This window comes from Ictalurus furcatus, chromosome 19 (assembly GCF_023375685.1).
Source record: "Ictalurus furcatus strain D&B chromosome 19, Billie_1.0, whole genome shotgun sequence".
NCBI classification, from domain to species: Eukaryota; Metazoa; Chordata; class Actinopteri; order Siluriformes; family Ictaluridae; genus Ictalurus; species Ictalurus furcatus.
Window position 1 is genome coordinate 7,373,142 of NC_071273.1, and position 13,655 is coordinate 7,386,796.

At 40.4% G+C, this 13,655-nt stretch overlaps 1 protein-coding gene across 1 annotated transcript in view; it reads left to right on the top strand.

Annotated features, from left to right (window-relative positions):
* Nucleotides 1-3,993: 3,993 nt before the first annotated feature.
* Nucleotides 3,994-13,655, top strand: part of rerg (RAS-like, estrogen-regulated, growth inhibitor) — a 49,236-nt gene continuing 39,574 nt past the window's right edge. Inside the window, exons 1-2 of the mRNA XM_053650186.1 lie at nucleotides 3,994-4,420; nucleotides 10,016-10,191. Of these exons, the coding sequence (XP_053506161.1) occupies nucleotides 10,131-10,191 (61 nt within the window). The 5' untranslated portion in view covers nucleotides 3,994-4,420; nucleotides 10,016-10,130. The remainder of the gene's footprint in view (nucleotides 4,421-10,015; nucleotides 10,192-13,655) is intronic.

Below are 13,655 nucleotides of genomic sequence, written 5' to 3' on the forward strand. Positions count from 1 at the left end.
AGAATCTTGTTGTATGCTGTAACTTTAAGATTTCCTTTCACTGGAACTAAAGGTACTTACATGGTTTGCAAGGGTGATGTAGAGATGTCCTGCACAGAGCCCTGACCTCAACCCCACTGAACACCTTTGGGATGAACTGGAACGCCGACTGCACCCCAGACCTCCTCAGTACCTGATCTCACTAATACTCTTGTAGCTGAATGATCACAAATCCCCACAGCCACGCTCCAAAATCTAGTGGAAAGCCTTCACAGAACAGTGGAGCTTGCAACCACAATTCTGGAAACGTTGGGACAGTATGGAAACAAGCTAATAAAAACAAAGAGGATTGATTTGTAAATGTACTTTGACTTGTATTTAAACAATAAAAAAACGTATAAAGACAAGGTATTTGATGTTTCACCTAATCAATTTTTATTTAATAACATTTATTGTTATTAAATTTTAAATTTTATTTTATTTAATTAACATTTAATAACATAATAACATTTATTTTGAAATGGATGCATGCAACACGTTCCAAAACAGTTGGGACAGGGGTAATTTAGGACTAATAGTGATGTGACAAACTGAAATAATGTTGTGAAACAGGTGAGGTAATCGTCTAATCATAGTATTTAAGGAGCCTCCAAAAAAGACCAAGTCCTTCAAGAGCAAGGATGGGTCGAGGCTCGCCAATCTGCCAACAGATGCGTCAGCGAATAATCCAACACTTTGAGAACAACATTCCCCAAAGACAAATCAGTAGGATTTGGGGCATTTCACCTTCTACAGTACACAATATAATTAAGATTCAAGGAATCAGGTCAAATCTCGGTGTGTAAAGGGCGAGGCCGAAAACTACTTCTGAATGTGCGTGATCTCCGATCCCTCAGACGTCACTGTCTTAAAAACCGTCATGAGTCTGTAATGGAGATCCTGACATGGGCTCGGGAATACTTTGGTAAACCTTTGTCAGTCGACACCATTCGCCGCTGCATCCACAGATGCAAGTTAAGGCTTTACTGTGCAGATCAGATGCCACACATCAACACTGTCCAGAAGCACCGCTGACTTCTCTGGGCTCGATCTCATCTGAGATGGACAGTAGCACAGTGGAATCGTGTTTTGTGGTCTGACGAGTCAACATTTGAAATTGTTTTTGGACAAAACAGCCGTCGTGTTCTCCGGGCCAAAGAGGAAAAGGACCATCCAAGCTGTTATCAGCGTCAGGTCCAAAAGCCAGCATCTGTCATGGTATGGGTATGTGTCAGTGCCCATGGCATGGGTAACTTGCACATCTGTGAGGGCAGCATTAATGCAAAAAGATATGAACACATTTTGGAGCAACATATGCTGCCATCCAGAGCAGAACAATGCCAAACCCACATTCTGCCTGGATAACAAGCGCATGGGTGCGTAAGCAGAGAGTACAGTTGCGCAGCTGAAGAAATGCATAATGGATGAATGGGGAGAATTCCTCATGCTAAACCTAACCAACTGGTGTCTTCACTCAGCACCCAAACGCTTAATAAGTCTTATTTAAAAAAGAAGAAAAGTAAAGTTGATGTTACACAGTGATAAACAGTCGACTGTCCTAACTTTGCAGCGTGTTGCAGTCGTCAGATTTGAACTGAGTGTATATTTTCAAAAATAAATTCAATTCACAAAATAAAACATCAAATAACGTGTTAATAATGTGCTTTCAATATAGTACAGGAGGGACTGAATTTTCAAAGGACTCGTTGTTGGGTTTTTTGCATTTTCCATACTGTCCCAACTTTTTCGGAATTGGGGTTCTATTATAACAGCAAAGGGGGCACTACAGCCGGAATGGGATGTTCAAAATGCACATATGGGTGTGATGGTTAGGTGTCCACAATCTTTTAGCCATATAGTGTATATATTATTGCATTTATCTACAGCCTGAGAGTGAGATAAGACATTGCGAATATAATTTTGCCACCCTTTGTCATAGCAACAGGAAATAGACAGCTGGCCAATCATATTCGAGCTCTCCTCATATCGATTAGATGAATATTCAACAGCCATCGGTTGGTGGGCGTGGTTTTCACTTGAAATGTCACTGCACGTGAAGAAAGCACATAATAGACCTGCATCTGAAACTGTACTAAATAGTATTCCGTATTATTATTTCATTTTACTATTAAAAATCCGACCGAGAGAGAGAAAAAGAGAGAGAGAGAGAGAGAAAGAGAGAGAGAGAGAGAGAGAGACTAATAACTTTGAATTCAGATTCTGGGGCGTCGTTTTAATTAAGAAAGTTAATATCGCCCTCTAGTGGTGTCATGAAGAAACACACAAACTCGTAACTCAATTCAGTAACGCCACAAATACATAAATCTGTAAAAGGAACCATAAGCATGCAATGCAAAAATTCAATAATTTTCTAATAATTGTCTTGTTTTTGTTTACACGTGTTTTTAAAGATTGATATAGCTGCCCCTGTCTGTGTGGCTGTGAGGTCAGACACGTGATTTAACGTGCTCACGAGGACACTCTCAGACTTGAATAATGTTATACCTCCCATACACTACATCTCGCAGATTAACATACATTTATTACATTCGTTTCCATTTATTCATTTAGCAGACGCTTTTATCCAAAGCGACTTACAAATGAGGAGATACAAGCGAAGCGATATATCAAGCGGAGAACAATACAGGTAGTGCTACCATACAAGATTTATAATTGAGTTCTAGAGAAGCAAAGTGCACAGAGTAGAGGTGTAAGAGCCAGGGTAAGTTTTATTTATTTATATATATATTTTTTAAGGCTTTAGCTGTTTTTTGAAGATAGTGACAGATTCTGCGGTCCAGATTGAAGTCAGAAGTTCATTCCACCACTGAGGGACACTTAGTGTGAAGGTTCTGGAAAGGGACCTTGAGCCAAGCTGAGCAGGCACTACTAAGCGTCAGTCGTTAACAGATCATAGATTGCATGAGGGAACATAAGCCTCAAGGAGAGAGTTGAGGTAGGAGGGTGCTGTTCCAGACAAGGTCTTGCACGTGAGCAAGGGGAATTTGTTGCAGGTGGCTACAGGAAGCCAGTGGAGGGAGATGAAGAGGGGTGTGACATGGGTTCTTTTGGGCTGGTTGAAGACGAGGCGTGCTGCTGCATTCTGAATCATCTGAAGGAGTTTGATCTAGCTGGCCGGGAGGCCCGAGAGTAGTGTGTTGCGATAGTCCAGTTTTGAGATAACAAGAGCCTGGACTAGTATCTGTGTAGCCTGTTCGGTGAGGTAGGGTCTGATTTTCTTGATGTTGTACAGGATGAACCTACAGGGCCGTGCAGTTGTTGAGATGTGGTCTGTAAAGGTCAAGCTGTCATCAAAAGTCACCCCAAGGTTCCCGGCCGTCCTGGTTGGCTTGAGTGTGGTCGAGCCGAGCTGTACAGTGAGGTTGTAGTTGATTGAGGGGCAGGCTGGGATGACGAGAAGCTTAAGATGAGCTTAAGGTAGTGTCCAGTTTGAGATGTCAGACAGGCAAGCAGCGGTTCATGCAGAGACAGATGGATCATCAGGCTGGAAGGACAAATAGAGCTGGGTGTCATCAGCATAGCAATCATATGAGAAGCCATGAGACTCAGTCACCTGCCCCAGAAATGTAGTGTAAATAGAAAAGAAAAAAAAAACAGTGGACCCAGAACTGACCCCTGAGGAACTCCAGTTGTAAATTTCAGAAATACCTCCCCTCCACAATACCTTGAAGGATCTGTCTGAGAGATTGGATTCCACCCAGCGCAGAGCCGATCCGGTGATGCCTAGGCTGGAGAGACATAGCACATATTTAAAATAATAATAATAAAAAAGAAGATCACGCAAAGACGAACAGCCGAAGTCCATCATCACTGTGCACCATTCTGTAGAATTATGCATTACACATGATTGAACCTGTCTTCACATCAGACTGGTGATGAGATCCTCCCACTGTCCTCAGAACAAAACATTTCCTTGATCTTTTCTGCGTGTTTTTTTTTTTTCTCCTTTTCTTTGCTCCACACTCATACTGTAGATTTAGTGGGGTGATAACCTGGTGCATTGGCTTGACCTGCCCATGCTCAGCTGCCTAACTGACCCTTTTTTGATAGATAAGCGTCCTTCTATTAACCTCTCATCTATTCTATTAATGGTAAACCAATAGAGGGCGCTCGAGCCCCGCCCACTGCGCACCGGCGTCTGATTGGACGATGTGTCCGCTATGTGTCCGACTCCTCCAGCACGAGCCGCGTATTGTCGCTGTTCTCTTCACGCGACTCCAGCGGTGCATCTTCAGCAGCAGCAGTTCACCTGTGTGTGTGTGTGTGTGTGTGTGTGTGTGTGCGTGCGCGCGCGTGCGTGCGTGTTTGTGTTTGTGTATATATGCGTGTGCACGCGAGTGTCGCTCAGTGCACGGACCCAAAACTGGACACACGTTTGAAGGTGAGTCCATTTATTTATTTAATCCCCAGATCCGCAGCTGTACCATGCAGCACATCTGGAATCTCGGTAGTTTCTCTTCACGCCACTGTTACATCTGTAATCCGTGTGTTTAAGTGCAAGGTTGCGGTGCACGGTTGGTCTCTGAGCTCTTTGCAACCTTCAGCTGTAATGCATGAATTTACCTTTGCTTCCGTTATGTATTACTAGCTGTTTTTGCACCTGGATGTGTCCTGTCATCAGGGACATGTCAATATAAACAAACCTGCTGGCAGATAGGACAGTGAGGAAACTTGTCATGCCTAATGTTTACATTGTAGAGAACCTGGAGGGAGTGAAAACAGCATCCCCTGTCCCTCAAATCTTCCATGAAACCGGTGCCCATTTACTTCAAATCACTTATCACAACCCGCACTGCCCCACGCTCCGTCCGAACCTCTAGCACCGCTCGACCGGTGCCATCATCTCTCAGGGTACAAGGAAGGCATGCATCGAGACTCTTCTCTGTGCTGGCACCTAGGTGGTGAAACGACCTTCCTTTAGATGTCCGAACAGCTGAGTCACTGGCGGACTTCAAACCACGTCTAAAGACCTACCTCGTCATAAAGTACTTAAATGAGCACTTTTCATCAAATAAAAACAGACAAATCTGTATTTCCTTATTATATTACCTACCAACAGAGTTTTAAGTCTGATGGGATTTTTAGTCTGTGACCTAGTGAACCAGCGCCGGTGTGTATTTATTGATAGAGACTTCAAAGCACTTCTGTAAGTCGTTCTGGATAAGGACGTCTGCCAAATGCCATAAATGTAAATGTAAATGAAACTGCTTTACAGGTTGATATCACTGACTTTGGGTCAGCAACTAAAACAGCAACGAGGCTGTAAATCATGGTGCAGTGATGTATTACTGCTACCTCAGGTTAGACATAAGAGCTATAACTTGCTGTATAATGACTTCTTTTTCTTCTTCTTCTTCTTCTTCAATGCTGGCGTATTCATTTGTGACTCACTTTTACTGATCCGATTCATTGATGACTCACTTCACCTATCTGATTCACTCGAACTGCGCATTCATGTGACACAACCTGTGTTTGGCTTTGATGTCACCATGTATAACACAGGTTCTGTCCTGAACATTTTAGTGTTTAGTTTAGTCTTACTTACAGTAACACACTACTTCAACTCAGAAAAGGGTGTTAATGAGCTGATTAGTTGAATCATGGGTGTAAAAATGTTTAGGACAAGGGGTAGTCCAGGACCTATGATCTAGTGTACAATATCTGACTCCCCAGGCCAATTTTGTGTCTATAACAGGTTATTCCAATGGTTAATGTACGCTGTATGACCGAAAGTATGTGGACACCTGACCATCAAACTCATATGTGGTTCCTCTTCAAAATGTTGCCATAAAGTTTGAATCACACAACTGTATAGAATGTATTTGTGTGCTGTAGCGTTACAATTTCCCTTCACTGGAACTAAGAGACCTGTTCAAACCTGATCCAGCATCACAACGTCCCTGTACACAAAACGAGCTCCATGAAAGTTGGAGTGGAAGAACTCGAGTTTCCTGCACAGATCCCTGATCTCAACCCCACTGAACACCTTTGGGACAAACTGGAACACCGACTGCACCCCAGACCTCCTCAGTACCTGATCTCACTAATACTCTTGTAGCTGAATGATCACAAATCCCCACAGTCACGCTCCAAAATCTAGTGGAAAGCCTTCACAGAAGAGCGGAGCGCATTATAACAGCAAACACAGAGGGACTAAATCCATATTACTGCCCATCCCATTTTAGAATGGGGATGTTCAATACTCAGGTGTCCACATACTTTTGGCCATATAGTGTAAATCATTCGTAAATTGCACTGCTTTAAATGCACCAGAAATTTCACACCCAATAACAGGGCAATTCACAAACGAATCAGCTTTTTAAAACTGACTGAGGCAAGTTGATTTACAGTCACAGACACATCCAAAGTCCTTCTTTTTATTATCTTTTTTTTTTTTTTTTTAATCAAAAGCTATTCTGCTTGACATGTAGAGCACTGACTGTCAAAAATCGATGAAATTACAAAGTTAAAGGAATTCTGGATTTCAACCTAAGCTCTATGACTTCCTGGTGATGGATGTGTCATTACCAAGATGGGTATACGCTAAACATGCACGACTCGCTTATAATGGAAGCATTAGGCTCATTGTTGGGGCAGTCAATAAACATTTAGTGTTATTTTTTTTTCAGGCAAATGCATTTGTGAATTAAGCTCATAGTCTGTATGATTCATCCTGAGTCCTTTTACAGTGGGAGGAATACCAAACCCTTCAAGAAAGCATAAAATACTGTACTTAAATCAGACTTACTGTGACGTATGTTGGAAAGTCTGTTAAAAGTGCATAAGAATAGCTTTGGTAAAATGTTTTCTGTTTTTCTGTAGACTATAAAAATGACTAGGGAAATGTACACTTTCCCAGTCAGCTGCACCTTTTTTTTTTAAAAAAACAAACAAACAAACAAACCAAAAACCATATCAGGCTAATAATAAAGGCAATGCGCTGGTAGATGTGATTTAGCTAGAGCTTGGGCTGGTTTATAATTATTTGGGCTGATTTGTAAACTGTGATTGGGCTAATGAGTCCAATCAGTTAGTGTCCAATTGGGCTAGTGAGTCCCATTGGTCTTGTGGATGACGAGGGAACATGGATCAGACTGCACAAATGTGCTTTCCATTTAGAAATTCCAAGCACAAAATCAGGGGTATTTTTTTGTGTTCATTAGCTATAAGGCAGCCATTTCTCTGTCACCTCTATTTCAGAGATGTCAAATCTAAATTACCGTTTTACTTAAGGAGACAGAAGCCCAGTACTAAATGGTAACCCTATGATGTCAGTTCCAGCCTATAAAGCCAGTTTATAATTTGAGCATTTATGTGTTTCATTTCTGTACTGGAGTGGTCTCCACCCTGGCCTTGGTCTATAATTAAGCCATCAAGCACTGTTGCCTTCCTTTTGTGAATTCACCTGCTTGAAAAAAGAATTGAACGCATATATGTATTTCTATCTATCTGGACATGGAGATTCATTCATAAGCTACAGTCAGTTTATACTGATGGATCAGCCTATTGCTCTTTCACTACATCTGGCTCTATGAAATTATTTATCATGATGTGAATCAGGAAAATCAGCATCTTTAACAGTAGTTATGATAACGTTATCAGCATTAAATGAATCCCAGGTGTCATGGAAATGTGCATATGTCAAGGTCATATTCTATAGTCCTGAGGCAGGTCACACAACTGACCATGACAGAATCTAAAACAGCATTTATTGCTTTTCTAACGGAGTTGTGACCTGGACTGCAGAAAAGCCAGAGTGCTGGGGTTTTCAGAAAGGATCTTTTCTTTTCTTTTTTTTTTTTTTTCCGTACAGTATATTCAGTAATTCTTTCTCAGAAATAAATCAGTAAAAATAGATAAAGATAGATAGAAATGATTTAGAATAGTCCAGAAGGCCCAGCATTAAAAGTTATTACTGGAGGAAAAAATTGTGCAGACGTCATATTATTGTACCTTTATTGTGTTTTAAACAGCACTCAGTGGAGTTTAATTTGAGAGAGTTATTTTGCAGAAAGCTCGGGAGCTAGATGCATGCTAAATTAACTCACACACACACACACACACACACACGTGTGTGGGTAAAGAATTTTACGCGTGCGTGTATGCGAGTGTTTGTATGACTCAGTCAGTATATGAATGCCATAAGTCTCGCTGCAGGATACGCTCTATTGCATTTGTGCCTCAGACACCACTTACCAAGCTCTTATATTTCATATTAATAGCATTGCCCTAAAATACCTTTATGTCAGTTCTACCGCAGATGCTAATAATTCACATGCTGTGAATCTCGTATATATTTATGCTCAGGGTCTAATTTTCAATCAGTAAAAATACATGATTCCGACTGGCTTCTCATCATGGAAGCTGGTAGCCGATAAAATATTAAATATATATGAAAGAAAACGAATGAAACATGAAAAGTGGGTTTAGTTCTCATGTTTTATTCACATAGCAGTACAATCTTCATCTCAGTCATTAGTACACTCTCAGTAATAAGTTCTAAACTATACTTGACTGTCACTGGGGTGGAACCCTGTACATCTTCTGTAACTTGAGTGTGTATTTATTTATTACATGGGAATGTGAATGGACGGTAGAATTGGACCATAACGGCCACTGTTATACTTTTAAATAGCTTTTAGAGTAACATCGTAAAAGGTACACTAGATGCATTTTCCAAGTCAGAGACACACTGTGAAGGTACAAATGATATACCCTTAAGGGCAGCATGGAAATGTACAGTTTAGCATCCTTTTCTAGGAGTATAGCAAACAATACGTGTGAAAAGAGACACCTAACACTTTTTTTTTTGTTTCACCCTTTATTTCTTCTTCCTATTTTTCAGGAATCAGTCATTTATAACACTTTCATTGAACACTTTTTTACTCACTGGTTAAAATGACCAAGAATGGTCTGCCTAGCTAATACATTGTTAGCTAGTAGGCTAGTATTAGCAGTAAATATTTCTCACTGAAAAGTCCTGTCAGAAATCCCATCAAGGAAGGTCATGTTAGCTAGTAAACTAGTGCTAGTAGGGGATATTTTTCTTTCAAAAATCCTGTCAGAAATCCTGTCAGGCTAAGTCATGGTAGCTTGTAGGCTAATTTTATGAGAAATAATAAACCTTTGTCGGTACCAAGGAAGATAGTATGAGGCAACCCGTTAATTATTTGCGGTGTCAGAAAACCTGGTGTATGAAATATTCTATGAATGCTATGTTTTTATTTATTAATTAATCAGTTTGTAATTGGCCTAAGGGCTCAGAATGACACGCAGTTCGACTCAGCTCATCATTTAACCTTTATGTTCTGTTTGTTTCTAAATGAACCACCGAAGAAGAAAAAAGACCAAATCTGCATAGATTCCAGTTTTTGAACATGTCAGGAAAAATAACCTGACAGGATATTTGACTGGATATTTCAGTGAAGAAAATGATTCCCTACTAGCACTAGTCTTCTAGCTCACATGACCTAACCTGACATTTTTAAGGCATATGTTTCGTCAGAGACAACGTGAACGACTTTTGATTTGTAGTTTTACTTCCTATGAGAAATCGGCTGCTGACAGCGAATTAAATAGATTTTGATTTGACAATCTATTTAGTGTCAGGAACTGCTCATTGGCTTTGTGAATGAATAATTTATACGCATGCCACACACCCCTTCATATATGCACACACACACACACATTGCCCACACTATGACTGAGAATGACTCATGATGTTATCACTGAGAGAAACAGTGAACAATCTGTTTCCAAGACAAGAAGATTCATTAGCATAAGGCTTTTGAGAGTTGAAGCTGCGCCAGCTTTGCTGTCCGCCCAACAAACTACACAGGTTTCAGCTTGCCGTTAACGTGACCCGAGCTTGACCCGAATTAACTTAAAACAGTAATGGTTTGAGTCCTCCTGTCATCAAAGGTGGTATGGGTTATGTAACATAAATTATTCAGATATTGCGTGTTTGTGTTTGCAGGAGATCCTGCCCTCATATGCAGAGGCAGAGATAAACCAATGACGAGGCTGCTGCATCACAACAAAAGCTGTCCACTCTGTGACTAATCCGTTGTGCTGAAGTATCTTCTGTTATCATGGCTAAGAGTTCAGAGGTCAAAGTGGCTGTTTTTGGAAGAGCCGGAGTGGGGAAATCAGGTAAGAGTGAAAAGGAGCTCAATGAGACCCTTTTTTTTTTGTTTGTTTGTTTGTTTTAAATTTGGCATTGTATTTGGTCCAATAAAAGATGCTAATAAAAGTATCACTTTACATCAAAGATAAAGACGATGAGCATTTGTTCCAAACACAAATTTGACATGTTTTGAAGAAGAGAAAATTCCGTTATTCTTGAGAATAAGAAGCGAGTGCGACCGTCAGAGTCTCCAGAAAAACTGTGACTGGTTCTGCGAGATGCTCAATAAAACTTACAGCTCATTTCCTTATAAAACTGCACTAATTGTACCGGAGACTACTATTTTTATTTATTTATTTTTTAAAATTTGTCACACCAAATATTGACTTTGTTTCATTTACAACTGTTTACTGATTATTACGGTATTTAAAAAAAAATGCTCTACAGCATTTCTTTGCGTGTGCTTTGCACAGTACTGTATTTTGTCAACTCGATACTTAGCTGCAGATTTTGTCCTGTTTTGGTTAGGATTTTAAAAACACGATGCATTTTCATGATATCTTTCCCGGGTTAACAGCAACCCCGTCAGCATAAATCCCACAGAAGAAACCGTATTTGACCGTTAGTAAATTGTACACGATAATATTTTGCGTGTCTGTTGAATTCGAATATGTTTTTGGTTTTACGAAATAATAAGAAGCAATTTTAAAACGCTTTAAAATAAGCACATTTCAATGAATTAAAGTCAGTTGCGACTGCACATGCCCAATGTTGCTTGCCATGAGAGCGGCCATTTTCTCCACCACGCTATAATGCTCGTGCGCTAGGGGTGTGGCTTATGAACTCGATTTGCATATGGTCTGAGGAACTTTAAAATGTGTTATAGAGGGGTTGTTTCCAATATCTCTTGTTTCGTGTTGGGCTTCAGGCTTAGGGCTATTGTGTTATGAAATGGTTGGTTTTTTTTTTTGCGATATGAAGGATTTCTAGGGGCACACGGTGGCTTAGTGGTTAGCACATTCGCCTCACACCTCCAGGGTCGGGGGTTCGATTCCCGCCGTGGCCCTGTGTGTGCGGAGTTTGCATGTTCTCCCTGTGCTGCGGGGGTTTCCTCCTGGTACACCGGTTTCCTCCCCCAGTCCAAAGACATGCGTGATTGGCGTGTCCAAAGTGTCCGTAGTGTATGAATGGGTGTGTGAGTGTGTATGTGATTGTGCCCTGCGATGGACTGGCACCCTGTCCAGGGTGTACCCCGCCTTGTGCCCGATGCTCCCTGGGATAGGCTCCAGGTTCCCCGTGACCCTGAAAAGGATAAGTGGTATAGAAGATGGATGGATTAAGCATTTCTTTAAAAAATTTCTTAGTTCACCCTCTTTGTGTTTCTCAGTCTGGTGTGTGATCTCTGTGTGTGTGTGTATGAGTGAAGAACTTGGTTAAGTAGTCATGACTCATGCTGAGTTCTGCCAGTTGAGTCTTTCTGAAGACTGGTGTAAGTGTATGTTCTTTTTAGATCGCTACATCTGGTTTGAACAGCATGAATATGTTATTAGCAGTTTAGCAGAAGTGATGATCAATGACTTCGCGAAATCAGATGATTCCAAATGATAACAAGTTTAGATAACATATACTTTTTTTTTTTTTTTAATATTGTTTAGATTTACACAATTTATAAGCCCTCTTTGCATGAAATAAATAAGATTGATGTAAAAGAAGGGAGCAAACATTTGATTGACTTGTTTGGTTTGCGAATATATTTAACCAGTGAAATCAAGTAGGTTTTATTTAAAATGACGACGTTGAATATTTAAGTACATTTTGTACTAACTGCTGTAAATGTTTCAGTGAAACGCATCTAGATTCAGTGAACTTTACTCATGACTGTTTGGAACATGATGGAAGATGATTTCGATGTAGTAGGAATTACTCCCTTGAAGTAAACCCTACTTGATATAATAAAGCTAATATAACTAAATAAAAACCACGAGTAAATGTTACTACAAAATATACGTCTGCATGGACACAGAGTAAATTTGTGCGACCATATGACATAAACATTTATTTCAGTGCAGATGTGTGAACAGCTACTGGCACGGGTTAGTGTACTACAATAAAAAGATGGTTCAAATGAATTATTTGCTTTTGTTTTGGGGAAAGAGGACCAGCTTTTTAAGTCGGACCCAGGTACAAACATAAATACCTGCGACCGGTTACAAACGTATGTCAAGTCAGCAATTAATAGCACTACAGGCATTGTTAGCACCCCACTTTAGAAAACAATGCATTGACTACATGGAAACTTTAAACCCCTAGTGAGTGTGCAAGTACTTGAAAATGAGTTCGACGTTGAATGACACTTCTTTGTACTCTTTTTTTTTTTTTTTTGTAATTAAAATGTATTTTGTAAGCCATTGTTTAATTATTTATTTATTAATTTTTAAAGCTTTCTATTCATTACACGGCTATTTTTAAAGATACCGTTCTTCCTGGTCGGTTTGTTAGACGCTTTTCCTGCCAGCAGATTAAATGCGTAAGAATAGAATGAAAGCAATGTACAGCATTACTGAGGGGAGAGAGAGAGAGAGAGAGAGAGAGAGAGAGAGAAATAGAGAGAGATCTGTCAGTATGTTGTGTGTTTTAATAGCAACAGTGGAAAGAAAGGGTGAGAGTTGCAACAGTGGAAAGAAAGGGTGAGAGTTGCTCTGTATGAAGTAGGAAGTTATTCAAATGCTAGACTAGTCTAGACTTTGATGTGGGTGATAGAATTTATGTTATTTACAGCTATGGTGCATTCGTTTATTTGGCAGACATGTTTATGCAAAGCAACTTAAAACAGAAAGAGTCCCGGGTTCCATCCTGAGCTCCAGGTCTACCTCAAGCATAAAATTACACTGTGTGACACACCAATATGTGCTTGTTGAACATCCCATTCCAGATTTATTCCTCCCTTTGCTGTTATAATGAGCTCCACTCTTCTGAGAAGGCTTTCCACTAGATTTTGGAGCGTGACTGTGGGGATTTGTGATCATTCAGCTACAAGAGTATTAGTGAGATCAGGTACCGAGGAGGTCTGGGGTGCAGTCGGTGTTCCAGTTCATCCCAAAGGGGTTCAGTGGGGTTGAGATCAGGACACACACCATGTCTTCATGGAGCTCGCTTTGTGTACAGGGACGTTGTGATGCTGGTACAAGTTTTGGTCTCTTAGTTCCAGTGAAGGGAAATTGTAACTCTACAGCACACAAATACACTCTATACAACTGTGTGCTTCCAACTCTGTGGCAACATTTTGGAGAAGAACCACATATGGGTGTGATGGTGAGGTGTCCGCATACTTTTGGCCACATAGTGTATCTTACAGGAGTTGGCTTAGAAGTTTCAACTAATCAGAAACAAAAATAAGACAGTTTCGGGAAGAACAGAGAAAACTGAGAGTTCCTTGGATTACTTAAGAGTCGTAAATTGATTCTTTCGGATGTTTGTGATGACCGTCATC